Below are 20,274 nucleotides of genomic sequence, written 5' to 3' on the forward strand. Positions count from 1 at the left end.
GGGGCGATTCGGAGCTTGGTAGAGGTTGGGGGAGGGACCTGAAAGTTGTGTCAGTTCGAATTTTCCGACTTTAGACTCGGAATTTTGAAAACTTGCCGACTGCAGCTTTAAAGCTCAATTTGAAGCGAGAGCTGGTTTTGTAATCGGAGCTATCGACTGCGCACACATTGCTATAAAAGCGCCATCACATGATGAATTTGTATGTTAACAGGAAACATTTTCATTCATCATATGTATTTTCATACATATTTTCATCAGATCATATGTGATGCGTAAATGCAATTAACCAACATTGTGGCGAGGTGGCCTGGTTCAACGCACGATTCATACATTCTGAGTAACAGCATGTTGGGAACAGACTACAGGCTGGCACTGTGCGTGATGGTTGGCTTCTTGGTGAGTAACTTCATTCTTGTAATGGTCCTAATATTATTCCCCGTGACGTGCATTGAGTATGTGCGCCCCTAATTTCTATCCCGTCTTCACAGCATCATAGTCGTGGTTAAAGTTAGTTTCTTGCTGTTTTTTGCTGGTTAAACTTCAGTTTAAGATCTTTCCAACAAGCCCCTGATCGTCTCTGTGGGCATATATTAATAACCCTGTGCGTAAAGTGTGAAATGTCTTAATCAGCCTCACCTTTCCCCTGGCGCACTTCTTCACATTACTGTATGAACACGTTGTTGTGAGTTACACAAAAACATGGGTATTTACCTTGGGGGTAATCAGAGTCACCCACATGTGCTCCCACCACCCCAGAGAGAGCAGTGTCACCCATAGTTGCGCCGACTCTCTGTTCAAACAGAGTCGGTCACCCCCCCCCACCCGACTGTTTTGACCACACTGCAGCGGTGCGCAGCCAGTCTCCGCTTCACCTCCACCTTAATGTGGGACCACTTCTTCTTCACCTCTGCTTGTGAGGCTTCTCAGACCCCACAGCATTGACAGCCTCAGGCTCTCCCACCCACTCTTCTTGTGTTTGCCGGAGGACAGCGTGCCAAAGAACACATTTTTGCGGGCCTTCACTTCAGAAAGTAGCACCGACATCTCGTTTTCCGTGAAGTTCTTCTTTTTTCCCGTCTTATTCATTCTTTTTTCTTTATTTTCTGACGTACACAGAGGGGAATCGCAGGTGCGGGGCTCATTTAAATATGATTTGCGTATTTAAGTAGGGGCGTGGACAGGGAGGAGTCGGGTGCTCCAACGTGCGCTCAGTTCCACGTTGATTGGGATGTACAAACGAAATGTGCTTGGATTAATGCGTGTGCACAGATTTGTACATCTGACGTTGGAGGTCATTTGGGTTTGAGCGTACGCCATGTTTCAGTAGGAAATCCACGCAAGTCTTTGTACATGAGGCCCCAGGTCTTTAAATAAAAAAATGTGTGTTTCTATAAAGAAAAAGTGAGTTGTGCCCACTATTGCCGATTGCAGCATCCTCAATGAAAATGAGCTTGTACACCTGGATGTTGTGCTCCCATCAGTGCAGTGCTGAGCCAGAGCTGATAAATACCTCAGACTACTGCAGAGTCATGTGACACAACACTCGAGAAGTTTGTGAACTTTACTTATGCTCATTCCCAGGACTAAATTGCTCCGAAGGGCCTGTTGGCTAAGATAAGGCAGTTATATTTTGGTATCCAGACTGGCATGATACCGTTTTGCTTTATGGAACCACTTAACACCCCAGCAATTAGAATAAAACACACTTTTGCTTTATGTTTACTGTTGTGTTTTCTCTTTACTATTAACTTGTGCCAAGCAGAACTGGTTTACAGTAGTTTGGAACTAATCAGCTTTCGAACAGAGGCCAAACATACCGCTTAACATAGCAAGAACCCCCTGATCTATGTGGATTGTTGTCAGCTCCAACAACAGAGAGAGAAAGCAAAAGCAGGGATGCCGAGCCAACCTACTAGCCAGGCTAAAGAGGCAGCCTAACAAACTAGCCTCTTCCTGATCAATGTCCAATCCATCACACCCAAAATAAGCTACTTTGAGCTTCAGCTAACTATCAGCAACATTGTCTTGTTTTGTGAAGGTCATGACTGAAGCCTGGCTCCATCCTGGACGCAGCTGTGCAGCTAACGGGATGTACCATCCACCACTATGACTGTAACAGCGACAGTGAGAGCAGAGATGGTGGTTAATAATAACTTGAGCTCACAGAGTCAAACCAAAGTCCCATACTGCTGCACACATCTTGAGGCTCTGATGGTCATTTATCGCCCCTTTCTATCTTTCTAACCCTAGCTAACAGTTGTAATTATCATGGTGGTTTACATCCCCAGATGCTAACGTTGGCCTAGCTTTTAGCCATCTCCATGGTGCCAACAGCGGGATTATCCTGATGGGGTGAGTATAGCAGCAGGCGATTTCAATCAAGCATACTTGAACTCTGTTCTCCCTAAATTCATACAGTATGTGAACCGTGCAACCAGGGAGAACGGCATATTAGATCATGTCCACTGTAATATCAAGCATGCATACAGAGCAGCGCCACATCCACACCTCGGCCAGTCAGACCACCTCTCACTGCACCTCACATGTGCCTATTCCCCTCTCAGTAAGAAGAATAAGAAGATTATCACCCTGCCTGAGGACTTCCTGTCCCAAGTACAAGACTGTTTCCCAACCTGGAGAACCAGGACCTTGAGGAGCACACACAGACTGTACTCTCATACATCTCATTCTGTACTGAGACCGTCTCAGGGAAGAAATTAACCGGGATTGTTCCAAATAGTAAACCCTGGATGACAGGCGAGGTCCGGCCTTCAGGTCAGGTGACAAAGATCAGTACGCATAGCCAGGACACAACTGAAGAGTGCCATTAAAGCTGCTAAGGCAATGCAAGAGAAAAGAAGAAGCTCACTTCAGACACTATAGCCCACAACAGGTATGGCAGGGAATACAGCTATAAAGGCAGCCAGGCTTCATGTGTACACACTAATGCCTCACCAGTAGCTTAACAGTTTCTCTGCTAACCATCACACCATGGTGCAGCCCATAGACATTCTTTTTTTTATAAAATACAAATGAAGGCAGATAAAGTAAACAGACCCAAAATAACAACACTGGAGGAAGTTAGGAAGAAGAGATACAGTGTAGGACAAGAATAAAGCTGCAGATCATCAGGTCTAAATGAACGAAAAAATACAATCCGCTTCAGTTTCAGCCTGCTCTGTGCAGGCTGTGGGTCAGAGGAGGTGTGGGGGGCTCCTGTGATGAAGCTAATGGAACATTTACTTCAGTGCTCTGGGTCCTGAGCAACAGGAAAGAAGCAACAACTCAGCAGCTTGTGATCATCATCTCTGTGTCACAGATGAAGCCTCAGTTAGCTCCTGGCTTGGCTTCTGTTTCACACTCACATGGAGATCCAACGTTTGCTCAGTTTCAGCACATTTCACAGCAGAATGGAAGTTTGGAGCCTTTCTAAATGTTCTCTGCTGCTCCACACTACATGCCACTGTAACATACACAGCATGTGCTGATGTCACACACAGGCCACATTCACATTCTTTAAAAGTGGAACTCACAGAAAGATGAACAAGAACATGTTTCTTTCTTCTTCTTTCTGTTGTTTGTTCATGGCATGTATCGCACCGAGGCAGAAACAAGGAAAAGTGCTATTTTATTGGCATAAATCAGACAAGGACACAATGATCATCAAACACAGGTAGAACGGGGAAGTGATGGAAATGAAGATGATGCTCATGGTGCTATCCGTCAGTCTCACTCTTGTTAGGTCCTGTAACATTACACTACAACTGCTGCTTTACAGGATGCAGTATGAGCCGCATCTCATGGTATGAACAAAGGATCTATGTGGTGGTTTCAACTGGAGGACCCATGTGTAAGCTGCCTGCCGGCTCTGTAGTTCTGTGCTTTCACCACCTGGGAAAGTTCAACACTTAACTCATGAGCTGATACTGTCTTAAAGAGTGATCAGCACAGTGGTTGAGCTGCAGATCTGAGAATAAGACTTGTGTTTTCAGGCGTAGGTACAGCGCGCTCTCTCACAGGAGCAACATGATTCCAGAGTTACTGAATGCACTTTGTGTCTAATTTATGAAAAAAGCTGTAAATCTGTAGTTGCACTCTGGTATTTGACCAAAGTATGTCACAGACATTTCATCGAGACCGCAGGAGAGTGTGTCAACTTGTGAAAGAAGTGCAGAATATGACAGACATGCCAAGATTATAACATTTGAACATCTCTCTCAGAAACAAAGCAAATAAATGTCAAACTATTCTTTTGAATTTTATTTATCACATCCATTATTTCTATTTTTCATCTGTTTCTTATTTGGGTTGTACGTTGTACGCTTCGTTATGTTGAGCTGCGCACGCGGTGACAGCATTTCCTTTGGTCCTTAAAGGCAGCACAGCACGGCTCTCTGTTTATTGTGAGTACGGTCATTTAGAACAGGGACCATAAACCTCTCGTCTTTTTCAACATAAGAGCTCTGTGAATTTGCATGAGGCTGAAATGAGGATCCAAGTGTTTCCAAGGCTGCAGACATGTGTGTGTGAGGCAGCTGAAAGCAGCAGAGCAGGACAGTGCAGCACAGAGCAGCACAGAGCAGCACAGAGCAGGACAGAGCAGCACAGAGCAGCACAGAGCAGGACAGAGCAGCACAGAGCAGGACAGAGCAGGACAAAGCAGGACAGGGCAGCACAGGGCAGCACAGAGCAGCACAGGGCAGCACAGAGCAGGACAGAGCAGCACAGAGCAGCACAGAGCAGCACAGAGCAGGACAGAGCAGGACAAAGCAGGACAGGGCAGCACAGGGCAGCACAGAGCAGCACAGGGCAGCACAGAGCAGCACAGGGCAGCACAGAGCAGCACAGAGCAGCACAGGGCAGCACAGAGCAGGACAGAGCAGCACAGAGCAGCACAGAGCAGCACAGAGCAGGACAGAGCAGGACAAAGCAGGACAGGGCAGCACAGGGCAGCACAGAGCAGCACAGGGCAGCACAGAGCAGGACAGAGCAGCACAGAGCAGCACAGAGCAGCACAGAGCAGGACAGAGCAGCACAGAGCAGCACAGAGCAGCACAGAGCAGCACAGAGCAGGACAGAGCAGCACAGAGCAGGACAGAGCAGGACAGAGCAGCACAGAGCAGGACAGAGCAGCACAGAGCAGCACAGAGCAGGACAGAGCAGGACAGAGCAGCACAGAGCAGCACAGAGCAGGACAGAGCAGCACAGAGCAGCACAGAGCAGGACAGAGCAGGACAAAGCAGGACAGGGCAGCACAGGGCAGCACAGAGCAGGACAGAGCAGCACAGAGCAGCACAGAGCAGGACAGAGCAGCACAGAGCAGGACAGAGCAGCACAGAGCAGGACAGAGCAGCACAGAGCAGCACAGAGCAGGACAGAGCAGGACAGAGCAGGACAGAGCAGCACAGAGCAGCACAGAGCAGCACAGAGCAGGACAGAGCAGCACAGAGCAGCACAGAGCAGCACAGAGCAGGACAGAGCAGGACAGAGCAGCACAGAGCAGCACAGAGCAGCACAGAGCAGCACAGAGCAGGACAGAGCAGGACAGAGCAGGACAGAGCAGGACAGAGCAGCACAGAGCAGCACAGAGCAGGACAGAGCAGGACACAGCCTGCCATGTTCCTGCCATGCTCAGCTTGTGTCCCTGTTTTTCTGACCGTGTACTTTCATGTTCACAGTGGATGAAATGCAAACCTAAAAACACACAATCCAAATCCATAATCTCATCATAAATAATGCTTCATTTGGATAATGAGTGTACTATTCCACTGCCGTATCCAAGGGCACAAGAAGATTGTGCAGACTCCCAGAATTTACAATGTTTCAATGATTGTTTGCAGGATTCTACTAAAGAGGGAAGTTCATTCCAAAGCTTGTCTCCCCCTCTCTGTCCCTCTCAGGGTCTATGTACAGTTCCCCATGCTTGACTGAAAGACATTCAGACAGTGAGAATGACAGAGGCCATCCCCATGGCAACCCTTCTTTAACTTTTTCCAATAACAATGGAGCAGATTGATGTTTATGGAGAGATTAATGACGCTGCAGAAGCTCTTCCTCTCTGGTTTGCTCCTGCATATGAGAAGGTATCCTCTGCTTCATGCTAACAGTTAACTGCATTATGTTCAACAGAAACGGACCTGTTGCTGTTTTGTTATGTATTTGTTATATATTGGTATAATCATACTGTGTCTGGCTGATAGAAAAAAAAAGTGGTTGTCAGATGGTTGTGAGCTCATCAGTTTTGATAAGCCAATAATATTCCAAATGATTTAATGGAATGAGCAAACTTCCTGAAGGCCTTTGCGGCCAACTCTTAAAGTCCACATTTAAACTAACAGTCCGAGGGTCTAAATGCTGCATTGCATAGATAACTGATAGAAAACTGGACATATCGGATTTGAATTCAGGGCACAGACACAGAGAGTGGTTCTGTTTGATTATTAGTCAGTTCAGTTCATCACTTTTGTCCACAGTGAAATATTTCAGCAAATGGTAAATACATTCACATAAATCCCAAAAATGTTTAAAGATCCTGGAGAAACTGATGTAGAATTGCGTAATAACATTCATGATGTCTCCTCTTCATGATGAAACCAACCAGTCAGTATTTCAATAGGTTAAAAAGCCTTGAATAAAGCAGTTAGCATTGCTGAGGGCAACGGATCGAATGATATTTAGTAAAGATATTTACTTCCTGTGAAGAGCACAGTTTAGAAAAAAAGACTCCTTTGCAGTTCTTAAACACTAAATAAAGCCTTCAGTCTGAGAAAGTGAGCTTAACCTTTGTGTGTTTCTTTAAGTGGATGAATGTAACTTTTCACAAATGTTCCCCTGTTCAAGGCCAATAAAGAAACTCCCATTCAAGCTGAGATCACATGCTGTGGGGATCATATGAGGAAATGAACAGGCTGTTTTCAGTAACCAAAGCTTCTGACTGTGACTCACTGATGTATGACTCATAGGAAAGCTGTTGCTTAGAAATAATGATCATAAAAAAGTGTAACACGAGGATCTGAAAGATAACTTGATGAGCAGCATTACAACAGGTTTGTTGTGCACATAAAAGATGTGATGGCATTTTTAGGTTTGAGCCAACTCCATGCAGTGGTAACTCGTCTCTTTTTCTCATGCAAGGACTACATCCAGCATATTGTATAAAAAATGGTGTATTTCAAGCATGTATTTGAAGTCTTCTTAACCTCAAGTCCATTTGGTGTTACCACTCACAGTCTCTCCTGTTGATAGAAACATGCATTTACATTCAATCTGCAGTGATTGATCACACTATTTTTCCCCAGGCTCCCACATGTGAACATTTCCTGCTTATTCTGACACAACATCATGTTTTGCAAGGAAAGGTTTTGGGGTTTTTGAGCACCAAACCAATAGGATTAGCTCAGTTTGGATTCTTAGGGGTGATAGTAGTGATAGAACATTTTCATCGTTAACTGATCTTTGATTAGGCTTAATTGAAAGAAGACTAAATAATATGTCTTAACTGCACAGACTGGACTTGCATGTGAAATAAGCAGTCTATGATATAATGCAGCATCATTCAAAACATACGGACAAACAGATGACATTTAAGTCACTACCTTCACAAGGAGAAGCAACATTAGTGGTATTCACGTAATTACCAGTTTGACATTTGTTTTTATGTATTTATTTTAAGGTGGACATATATGGAGATTTAAAAATGAGCAAAAAGCTCACAGGTTCCTATCTACTATTTGGGAAAACGGGTTGTGGAGCACTTGGAACTTTGCTATTATTCCTCTGAACCCTGAGTCTTTGGAAATACTCAAATTTGTTGGAGCAACACAACAGACTCTGTAAAAAGTGAAAGATGATTCATTTCAGTGCTCAGTTTGCTGCCTTAATCATTCATCATTTTGATTTGGACACACCTACCATTCAGTTAAATAACGCTCTCGTGCCCTGACCAAGCTGGGTCGCACTTACATGAGGAACTGTGTGGATAAGACCTAGGTTACACTGTTAAAATGCATTTGCTTTTGTTTGATATCAGCATTAAAAAACTAAATGAAAATGGCTTACGTTATACGGCAGATAGTGCAACCATTACCAGGTGAAACCGTCTTTGTGAGCTCCTCCATCTGCTCAATCACCAAAATGGTGGGATGACGTACGCATGTGCAAATCCAGGTAAAGCCTTTCAGCCGTAGACTTTCAGATTCAATTTGTATTAGTATTTCTGGGTTTCTGTGGAGTGACTATAAAAAGATGAAATAGTACGAGTATTTCTATGGTAAAGCTTACTCTTTAACACACATTTCCCTCATTACATATAAAAAAATGCATAGATATTCATTTTATTACTAAGGATAATTTAGTTCTAACAGAATCTTAAAAACTCAGAGGTGATAATGACTCCAACAACATGCTCATTGGTCGGGGGGCTCAGTGACACATGTGACTGGAACGACCCTCTCTGCTTATCAGCTGATCCTCCCCACCTTCTAGTTCAGAACTGAAGAAGCCTTTCAGATGAGAGCTGAAACGTCTTGAAGATCCAAGAACAAGTCCAGTTGCCCTTATTCAAGCTCTTATGGTTACTATGACCTGGATGACAAGATATTATAATGGTTTCTGTGTTGTGCTTAACATAAAGAATGTTGAATGAATGTCTAAAATGAAAATCTATTTGGATAAGCCTGATTGATCTGGATGCACAATTGATTGGATTTATGTTTTGAAATGGTTTGCTAGGATTTTACTGCTCAGTTTTGTTTTGTTAGGAATCAGTGATGATGGCCTGGAAGAAGAAGCTTCCAGCGCGTCCCTGCCCTTTTTTAAAATGAATTATTTGCGCTACACAGTGTTTAAGGTAGTGAAGCCATCGTGCTCGGGTGTTTCACTATTTGGAGCTTCTTTAATTGCTTTTATCCATCTCCTTATCGAGTGTTGCGACTCCTTCAGGGCTAAATTGAGGCAGGTTTAGTTGTAAAACATAAATCCAATCAATTGTGCATCCAGAATTGTTCTTGAATCTGATTTTATTGTGTGTATTGTGCTTGAATCCGCCTATTTCTCAGGTTTGTCTCCTATATGGAGCTGTCTCCTATTAGCTGCTTATCGACCCGAGGTTAAAATGGTATGATCCACTTCTCTCAGGGAGACTTATGTATTCAGGGTGGTGAGATCTGAGGTGGCTCTGTATGTATTTTGTAATTCTGACCAGGACTCGTCTGATCTTCTTCCTGTTTGTTCCTACTTACCATAAAAGAAATGATGTTGCCTCTGAGCGCCACCTTAATAGAATCCTATACCATTGGGTCGTTGACCCCTCCTGCATCATTTGCAGCCGTAATCTCGGGCAACATATCTGACACGTATTTCAAGAAGCTTTTATCTTTTAGGATTGTGACATTTGTAACCAGTTTAGAGTCTGACAGCATGAAGTCGATCCCTGAGAAAGAATTGTGTTCTGGAGGAAAAAAAGAATAAGTTCTAGTGGTGGGGTTATCCATCCATCAATTTTCTATACCCGCTTAATCCAATTTCCACACATGATGTGTTTTAGCACCTCGCTAGATTTACGATTCCCTGATGCCTTCTGTGTTGGTCTGAGGAAGCATCCATTCTCCAACTGAAATCTCCCCCCAGTAAAATGTTTACGCATCCTACATCTGGAATTCTGTTCAGAACTGTTGAAAAAATGATGGGCCCGTTTGTATTTATGGCTGGTCTTTGGTTGTAGAAGTGTTGAACACGACGCAGTGAGGTAAATGTGCTGTTAGGGTTAGGGAAGCTTCTTATTCTACAGAGAGTACAGAATATCCGAGCTGTGAGTGCATGACCATGCCAGAGACACAGCTATGTTATGGGGGAAGACATCCGAATCTGGCAGAAAACTGATGATGAATGTCTGCATGTGTCATACAAACTTATTATTGGATCTTTCAAAGCAAGCAGAAACTCAGTGTTTCAAAGGTCATTCCCTTCTCACAATGAAACATAGAATTGTTGCTATTTTTAGATTGTTCTTCCGTTCTCCCTTATTTTCCCTCTCGCCCTTATTGTCTGCTTCTCCATCTTCCTATTCTTTCAATAAACTATCTTAAATGAGGAGCTTTCTATGCTGCCTCACATTCGTCCGTCAGGCAGCATCTGTTCCTCGTGTGAAGTCTGCCTTTTAAACCAGGCTGGGACAGTTCTGTCTCAGATATCCATATATGGAGCTGGATAGACCTGTGTGAGAGGGTCTGTGATCTGCAGCAGAAACAATAGAACTTCTTCTAACACACTTCCACCTCCATGTCCTTCATGCCCCTCAGTGTTCAGACTGGAGGAACTACTTCCTCAATTTAATTGCACAACCATATTCTCATTTTTGTTAGATTCATTTAATTTCAGTTCAGATTATTTATATGGTGAGAGTAAAGAAGGTTGTGCTCCGTTTACCTGACTATGGGATTTCCACATCATAGAGTATCAGCTTTAAGACTTCCATGTGCAGCAGCACCATGACGGGTACACATCAACCAACTAATGACCAACTGGCTGATCCCATTTACCTGCATGGTTCGTAAAGACAGCATTATGAAGAGATGCTCAGTGCATCACGGGAGCTCCCCCAACAGTCTAAGCCTACAGCAGCTTCCTTTAACAATCCTTCTTAACGCTCTGGGAACTGAGGACACTGATTGTTGCAGTTTTTCAGGAATCTGGGTCCATTCCTGCTGAATCCCAGATTCCAGCTGCTCAGCAGTCCCTGGTTGTTGTTGTCTGGTTCTCCTCTTCATGATGCTCCAACATGTTCACCAGGAGGCAGATGTGGGCAGATGTGGGCTGCAGGCAGGCCGGTGGAGGTCACACACTCTGTGTGCATGAAGCTGCTGGAAGTCCTGCAGAATGAGGTCTGCATCGTCCTGCTGAAATAACCACGGAGCTCCCGGGAACAGACGTCACCTGGATGGCAGCATCTGTCTCTCCAGAACTCCAACATCCAGCTCTGCATCAGTGGCACCTTCACACAGATGAAGCCCTCCCTGCCATAGACCCTGATGCCCCCCCACACCTTCACACACATGAAGCCCTCCCTGCCATGGACCCTGATGCCCCCCCACACCTTCACACAGATGAAGCCCTCCCCCCATGGACCATGATGCCCCCCCACACCTTCACACAGATGAAGCCCTCCCCGCCATGGACCCTGATGCCCCCCCACACCTTCACACAGATGAAGCCCTCCCCGCCATGGACTATGATGCCCCCCCACACCTTCACACAGGTGAAGCCCTCCCCGCCATGGACCCTGATGCCCCCCCACACCTTCACACAGATGAAGCCCTCCCTGCCATGGACCCTGATGCCCCCCCACACCTTCACACAGATGAAGCCCCCCCATCCCAGACGCTGGCTTTAGATCTTTCTCTGAGAACAGCCTGGATGCTCTTTCTCAGCAGTTTGTCCCAGAAGCAGCTGAAAGGTGGACTCATCTACCCACAGAACACGTGTCCACTGTCTTTCTGTCCATCTGAGACGAGCTGGGCTCCAGAGAACTGGGCCGTGTTCCTGCTCAGCATTCCAAACATTTGTTCCTGTATGGACTGAGCAGACTAACTGGACAGTCACCTGATTAATCTCCACTCAGGATAAAAACAACATACCAGACAGAGTGCAAGGACAAGAAGAACAACAATTAGTTTGTGGGAGAGACTGAAGAATCACTGCCAACCTCACATGTACCATGGACTATAGGGGATGAATGGAAGTGAATGAAAAAGTACTTGAGTTACTCCACATGACATGGCCATGCATGTGAAGCTGACCAAGGGGTGGTGTGAAGAGGACAGGGTGCATGTCTGTCCAGTCTTAAGCTGTTTGTGCTCATGGACACGGAGCTGTTCCCTTTTACGCTTCAATCAAGTAAACAGGCAACAGCTGCTTTGCAATGTGATGAGGCACCACAATGAAAAGAAAGCTGAAGCCATGAGAGTTGAAAGGGGAGGTAGAGTTCAGAATGAGTCTAACAATAGCTGTGAGTGAACTCTCTGTTGGGCTGTGAACGGGATGAGGGACTCAGCAGTCCTGAGTGGGCAGGCTCCGCTCCTGGAGGATCCAGGATTTGAGCTGAAGGACGGTACAGCGGGCACAGAAAATGGATGGATGTGTACATGATGGTTTCTGTCATTGGTCTCATTGAGTCCCTGAATCTTTTCAGAAAAATAATCTGTAGATTTTGAAAGACAAAAATTCTTTACAATCTTGTATTGAGAACTAATATTTTAAAACTTATTCTCTGACCGAGTTTATCACAAAGTGGTGAGCCACAACTCGTGAAAAGACTTTCCTTTTCTATCCAATACTGACACCCTCACCTGTCAGCAATTAATCTGCTTATTTTTATTTAGTAATTTATTCTATAAATTCATCTTTCTTTGCCTCTCTCCCTACTTTTTTGAATATTGCCCTCATTGTAAAGTATAAATTATAAATGCAACGATTTGAAAATCGTATAGCTTGATATTTTAAAATAGAACATCAAATAAAATGTCAAATGTTAAAAGGGAGACATTTTACCATTTAATGATAGACATCAGCTCATTTTGAATTTGATGGAAGCAACATGTCTCAAAAAAGTTAGGACAGGGACAACAAAAGGCTGGAAAAGGTGGTACTAAAAATATTCCTGAGTGTAAGACGGTGAAGACTTCGAATATTCCATCATCTACATGATACAATCAAAAGGGACAGATAATCTGGGGAAATGTCTGTGTGCAAAAAGAGCTGAGAGTGACGTTAAAAGAGCAACACAGACTTCACACTCTTTCACCTCGCTTTCTAATGTTGGATTTATTCAAAAATCATGGACATTGACCCTAGAAATTTTCAAAAATCCCTCCGCATTGGGGTTATTATGTGCTCGTACATTCGCAGAGGGTATCGTGCGTGTGGGCAGAGCTGCAGCTCCAGCATCCAGCGCATGCCCCAACGTACGCACATCCCAACGTACGCCATCTCGGCCCCGCTCACAGCTACTTGCAGCTTTCTAGTTATTTTTGGATTTTGTTATGTAACAGAATCATGTGAAGTAAGGAGGGCTGAAGTCACAAATAAATCTAATTGATAACATGGTGGCATACATAACCGCTGGCCAGGCTTACTGTCCGGCTGGTTCACTAACTGGGATGTTCCTGAGATTTAAGCAGCACCCTTTCTCAGAAAATCTCATGAGGAAGACATCAATCGTATTAAACTATGTTGTCCACAAACAGTTGTAAAGAAACATAAAGGAAGGAAACGTGAAACGTTGCTCCGCTCTCACATGGCACAAAGCGAGTGGCACAAAGTCAACTGATATCACAGGTGTGGGCAGACGAGGTCATCAAACAAACAGAAATCAAGCTTCGTATCAATCAAGTACTCTCTTCATACTTTTTCTCATTACTATTGAACAAAATCTTTCAGACTCTAAGATGGCCTGATTAGTCAAAAGAATCTAATCGAGTTAAGAACAGCTAAATGAAAGGAAAGTATACTGAAGGGATGGAGGTTTAAAGGGAAAGAGGTCAAGACAAAAAGGTAAATGATGGTGGTGAGTGGAGGAGTGGGGAGAGGCATGAGCGCTGCTGTGACTGCTTCCATGTGGGAAGAAGGAGGGAGGAGGAGGTTAAAAGAGCTGGGGATTCCTTTGCTATGAATCAGCAGTCTAAATATGGTCCCCATAATAACTCACCCATCCACTCCCTGCATGAAGCTGAGGGAAAGCTTTACTCTACGCTCTCACTCTGGCATATACTGGATAATCTTCCTCACAGTGATGGAGGATGCACTTTAGGTAGCTCTACTTCATACACTAGCCAAACAATATGTATTTTTCTCAGCCCACCATCTTGATGGCGTTGCAGGTGATAACGCACAGAGACACATTTAGACATATGGCAGCAGGCATGCTTCTGGGCTTTGCTACACGGTTTATGCTGGCTGTTCTCAACTTGTTCCACAACCAACGTCACGATATTTGGTGTGAAACAGCTTTTACACATGGACACTGGGCCTCTCAGAAGGTCCCATAGTGTTCTGCACGGAGGTGTTGATTCTTTAGGGGTTGTGGGGTGCAGCGGACTGATGGAGAAAGACTGGGAAATGTTCGGGTTAAAACATTACAACAAGGGGCAGGGTGCATTGTCCTGCTCCGGGAGGCTGCTGTGACAGCTGCTGCCACCAGGGGTGTGCGCAATCATCAACTAAAGGTGTGGGTGTATGAACAGACTGATCAGTGCTTTAACTTTGCCGTGGGGTGGGAGAGGAATATTCCTGCCCCAGTCATGCAGTAAGTACAGTAAGCTCTGTTCTTTGGCAGCATGTGGCCTCAGCTGTCAAGCAACAGAACACAGATGTAAGGGTGTAAATCTCAGCCTTACTGGATTTTCAGTCTTCACTGAGCCAAACAAACATACACACATCACACACTCCAATAGTAGCCCTGCTGTTCATGCTGAGGGGCTTTTATACATCAAACTGATGTGAAGAGTCTCCTGTTGTGTCACCTTACATTGCCAGCATCTGGACCAAAAACAACTCGCATTTATTCCTTTTAGCTTAGCTTGTAAAGCGAATCAGGGAAAATGACTGCTAAAACACAACTTGCATTAATTTCATGCTTAAATAACTTGGAAAATTAAAATCTAAACACCATATTTAAATAGTCCAAGCACTAATAGTTTCATGATCCTAACAGGTCCTGATATTACACACTGAAAATGGCATGTTCGTACGAATGAGGGGACCTAAACCCTAAAAATAAAGACATTTTATTTGAAAAAAACTAAAGTCACTGCTGAGGCAGGTCTTACCAAAGTATGGCGGGAACAGCATCAAATTTGGCAAAAGGAATCAAGCGAAACCAAGACAAGGATCCAGCATCCAGGAAGGCAAACCAATGGGCAAAATACAGTCAAGGTGATGACAAATGCAACCAGGTGGGAACATAGCAGCGGGAGGGATCAACAGAACACATGGGATGCACAAAAAGCTAAGGGATGCACAAGGGAGAAAGAATTTCAAAATAACACAGGAAATGAACAAGAAAGAGGAATCTTACGGGAACAAGTGAAGTCTAAAAAAACAGTACTGAACATGACACAAGCTTAGGAAACCAAACAAGATGGCTGAAAAACAGATGGAGATAGAGCTTTACTGATGCTCCCGACATTCCTAACAGCCACTTATCAGCTTGGTGTATAAGGACTGTAACAGAGACAGAATGCACCATGATATATCATGTGAATATTTACATAAAATGTCAATAAGCAACATCATTTAGCCCATAAGTATAAGAATACCCTGTCTACCAAATATAAAACATGGCAGAGGTTTTGTGATGCTGTGGCCTTGATTTACTGCCAGTTGACTTTGGAGTCATTGTATTTATCAAGGGAATGAAAAAATGACAAAATTGAGCATTGCATTTTAAACTGAGATGTCTTAAAATGACATGGAATGCGTGGCAATGAATGGGTGGCAGAAACTATATCCAGATGGCAACAAGATATGTCCAGACATCATCATTGCTGCCAAGGGCTCTTAGGGAGTCAATACTTTGGTTAGGGTTAGTATCATTTGCTTTTGTGAAGTTTGGGTGTGTTTGTGTGTTTGTTCTTGTTTTTGTTTCCCCATCAGGACCTTCTTCTGGTGTACGAACTAAACTTGTTGGTACCAGTTGTCCTTATGAGGTTCAAATGCATTAATTTATGAAAAAATATTAAATGCTGTGCTTACAGTTTAATGGTGCCAATCATTTTATCCAGCACTGTATAATATGATTTAATGGATGTATTATGTAAAGAAAAAACACCCATCAGGAAGACATTCTTTCATGTCTGTGTGGAATCATGTCATTGAGTCTTTCTCTAGACTACAGTGATGCTTTCAGAGGTATGCAGATTTGTATATTTACTGTACCTAAGGTGCTGTACATTCTCCTTTCACGTGAAAACAAAATAAGTTCTGAAATCCGTCAACCAAAGCCCCTTCACAGGAGGAAGCGAAGCAAAAAGTGGCAGTCTACGTTGACTTCTTTCTTTTCCAAAGCAGAACAAAGCTAAGGGACCAACAACAGCACCAACACAACCAAGACTAACCAACAGCTCAGACAGTTTCACATATTTATGAGAGTTTAAGTGACTGCAAAATGCTACAACATGTAGGCAGGAATTTTTATGGCACGTACAGAGACCATACAGAGATCTATGTTGGGCCCTTTACTAATTTGACCGTCAGAAGTTTTCATGTTGTTGCTGATTAGTGTATGTGCAACAAACCAAATGGATTGGTCAGGATTTCAGATGAGGAACTTCTATATATCTATAATATATAACAAAATTTTTCCCCAAGCCTTCCAACTTTTAAGATAATTGCCACATAGAAAATGTCTCCGTTGAAAAACTTCAGGTTATCTTCAGCTATTTCATGGAAAGCATCTTTCCTAGAAAGCCAAAAAAGTATGATACGATCCCTGATTTCCTCCTGGACGTGGAATTTGAACAAAGAAGAGAAGAGCTCCACATGAAGACATTGTATATTCTCACATGTATTTAAAGCATATCTTTTTGTAGTATGCTCTTCTTATAAAACACAAACCCCTTGTTTTGTGAATGTACTTATTTTTAAGAGCTTCACTTTGGAGCTGCACCATGGATTTATTTGGGTTTTAATAGACTGACAGCAACATTAGAAGACATGGGCTGCCTGGCCCCTGCCTGGCCCCTGCCTGGACCCTGCCTGGACCCTGCCTGGACCTTGCCTGGACCCTGCCTGGCTCCTGCCTGGCCTCTGCCTGGCCCCTGCCTGGCTCCTGCCTGGCCCCTGCCTGGCCCCTGCCTGGCCCCTGCCTGGCATATTATATATTTGGATCAATATTTGGATTGAACTGTACTGAACTTGTATTTTTAACATTTTTTTCTTGGATTGATGCTATCTATCTATCTATCTATCTATCTATCTATCTATCTATCTATCTATCTATCTATCCATCTATCCATCTATCCATCTATCTATCTATCTATTAAAAAGAGACCACGAGAGGAAACACGGTGAGAGGCTGAGAGTATGCAAACAAAAGTAACAGTTTAGTACTCCCTCCCTTTTGCTTGTTCACTTTATGAAATATAAGTTGATATAAGTCATGAAAATGGGATTGGATTGCAAGGAAACTGTAAAAAAAATGTATTTTCTTAACAGGAATAAACACTACTTTACCTCTGAAGGGCAATCCCCGGATAACAGCCTGTGGTCATGGATGTTTGTGTAATGAGAACACTTTTGGGGGAACAGCATATAGTTTGGTGGTAGTTCCTATCGGAGTGTGAATGTGCTGCCACTCTGTCTTCTGTCCAAGCAGATAAAGGGTGTTACAGCTCAGAGCCAGACCTGATGGAAGCCTCTGCCCACTGCTGATTTCAGGGCAGCAGCAGAGCACAGGAAACTAAAAGCACAAGCACACATTGTGTGTGTTTTTAATGAAGATGATTGTGATGCGATGTCATATTTGGAAACCATAAAAACAGTGTTTAGAGTGAGTGAGGAGGCAGGCATTCAGGGGGAGTTTTTCTTGCCACAGGGCGTCTGAACTTGGCCAACACTAGCAAGATCTCAGCCTGTTGTGTTTTTCACTTTGTGATGTTTCCAGTAGATTGTACTGGAAACTTGCAGCCCACAGCCTCCAGACTTACTTAGATACTAATTAAAAAGTAGATTTATGATGTTCTCTGATTGAGAAACAGTTAAGTCACCAAATTCCTTCAGATGCAATGATGAGATCAGCTTTTTCTTGCTTAGAGCTCCACTCTGCTCACATGCAGATTGTTATACAAGGAATATTAAGTTGGTATGACAGGACAGCGAAGCCAAATTCAATCTTTGAACGGCTTACAACAGGATTTATCTACAGTGACAGACAGTGTGGGCTGACCACGTTGGATCATGCTGTCCAGGTTTTCTATAAATGTGCATATGAGTGAGGGAAGCAGGGAGAGTGAGGTCGGCCCAAGCCATGAAAGTCTGAGTCAAGGGTGGAAACTCTGAATGTTCTTGCACCACTGTGCAAAAAGCTGAAAGCTATTACACACTACAAGCTCATAGACTAAAAAAAGAATCGTGGCAGCACATTCATACTCTTCAGTTCTCCTTCGAAAAAGTTGTTCTCTCTCCAAAACCCCCAAAAGGAAACATATCTGAGCTCTCCTTATTACCACACTTAAGACAATAAGACTTTTATTGTAATATTTTCAAACTTTTTTTCAAAGAGGTGGGGGAAGGATGGGATTTCTGAATGGAATTCACATGATTTTAAAGAAAATATCTGAAGCCATCTGAGGGAATATTTAATCATATCCTGATGGATTGGAGGTGGGGCAGAGGTGGTGATGAACTACATCCAGGAGCAACAGTCACAGACACAGACCTAGCCTGTTGTTTTTCCATAGTGTGTTTCAGAATTTGCTCAACAGTTACTGTAGTCAGACAGCATTGCTTGGAATGTGATATAATTTCTGTTCAGATGCTGATTTCTATCTACAAACTCTTGGAAGTATACAATATATCACAAACTGGACAATGCATTTTCATTATTATAAGTTTGAGGATTTGGTTATTAATTCCACAAGTGAGAATGTTTCTGAACAAGGTGCAAAGAACAGAGCATGATGTGCACTTTGCTCCCATTTTAAAGGTAAAATAAATGCATTCTGTCTTTCACATGAACATCATTCAAATCTCCAAACTGTCCCAGAGACTCTTTCATGCTTTTCTTGGATGATGATTAGGTAAGTTTGGAGAGGACAGAGAACCTTTTTAGGCATGCTTTCTTTATGTTGAGTGTTTGTTGCTGTGGTGACTGGAGACAGCACAGCCTGTCACTTGATCGCTTGCCAGAAATATTTGGAGAGGACTTTGAACTGCTTCCTTAGCATCTCAGCAAAGTGAACACCATCTTTAGGAATCCAATACTTTCCCATTCACTAAACTACTGCTGTATTCTTTTCAGTGGGACTTTTTGAACGGTGGTGTTGTATAGACTGGACTTAAAATCATAAATTCAACATGTTCATTCCCCCATGTGCCACACCCATCCCTCACAAACTGAACTTACCCAGAAAAACAACATCTCCACATGGGTTCAGCTGTTCGTACACACAAGCAGGCTCACCTGGTAAATCATGACTTTAAAGTTGCGTCTCTTCAGCAGCTCTGCCTCATTGTTCTCCAGCTTCTTGATCTGACCTCCTTGCTTCTCCAGTGTGGCCCGAACTGTCTTCACATTGACGCTTACTTTCTGCACCTTCTCCATCATCTTATTGACACTGTTGGAGGTGGTGCTGTGGCTTTTGGCTAGTTTTGTCAGCTCGCCTTGGATGTTGGTTACTGAACGTTCCATATCCTGCTGTCTGGCCTCCAGCCCACTCTGGGTCTGCTGGATCTGGTCCACCGCCCCAATGATCTTGTCAAGCAAAGACAAGACCATGACCCCATTCACCTGTGGGTCCAGCTTCATCGCCTCATCTTTGTCTTCGTTGGTGGCCCCCTCTGTGTCCATGGTGGACAGATCTTTCTTGGCTGCACCAAGAGCATTGTCTTCATCATCTGAGGGTGGGAGGTTGACCTCGTCATCTGAGATTTCAGTCAGGGTTTGAGGCTCCAGCTGGGCACTTGATGATTCCAGTGCTTCCATGGCTGCCATGTCAGTGGATTTGTGGCGTGTTGACAGCTGATCAACCTTTCTACACTACTGTTTTTTCAAGTACTTGCCCTCTCTCCTGCTTCTTCCTTTCTTCTGTTCTCTGGACTTCCCCCTCCTGTTTAAAAGTTCTCCAGCATATAGGCACTATTTATTTCTTCTGAGCTGGTCTCTTCAGGTCCCTGGAGTCAGAGCCGTTAGCAGGGAAAGACAAAAGATGCTAGATGTGACCACATAAGCGTTATGAATGCCACACCAGGCAGAAAACCCTGCAATCAAGCTGCAGCCGACTGGGTATTTTCTCTCCAACCCTTTTTTTTCCACTAGACTCTCTCCTCTCCTCAAACTCCTCCCTTATCTCCTCCCAGCATATGCCAAACATTAGTTAGACTCCACCCAGGCTAAGCCCCTCCATGATTCAGTGACACACCCCCTGGGTCTTGCCTTGTCCCATTGGCATGGCTGGAATAGTTAGCTGAGCTGCACCAATATGTTGTGTACAAGCTGAGGCACAGCCAAAGGAGGAATGTTTGGCTGCATCTGTTCCTGTTTCCACTCTTTTCTTCCTGCTC

General features: G+C 43.9%; 1 protein-coding gene across 1 annotated transcript in view; it reads right to left on the reverse strand.

Moving 5' to 3' along the window:
• Window positions 1–20,021, reverse strand: part of cavin1b (caveolae associated protein 1b) — a 42,862-nt gene extending 22,841 nt beyond the window's left edge. The window contains exon 1 of the mRNA XM_075456745.1: window positions 19,175–20,021. Coding sequence (XP_075312860.1) covers window positions 19,175–19,705 — 531 coding nt within the window. The 5' untranslated portion in view covers window positions 19,706–20,021. The remainder of the gene's footprint in view (window positions 1–19,174) is intronic.
• Window positions 20,022–20,274: the final 253 nt, after the last annotated feature.

Source organism: Odontesthes bonariensis, chromosome 23, assembly GCF_027942865.1.
Source record: "Odontesthes bonariensis isolate fOdoBon6 chromosome 23, fOdoBon6.hap1, whole genome shotgun sequence".
Classification (NCBI taxonomy): Eukaryota; Metazoa; Chordata; class Actinopteri; order Atheriniformes; family Atherinopsidae; genus Odontesthes; species Odontesthes bonariensis.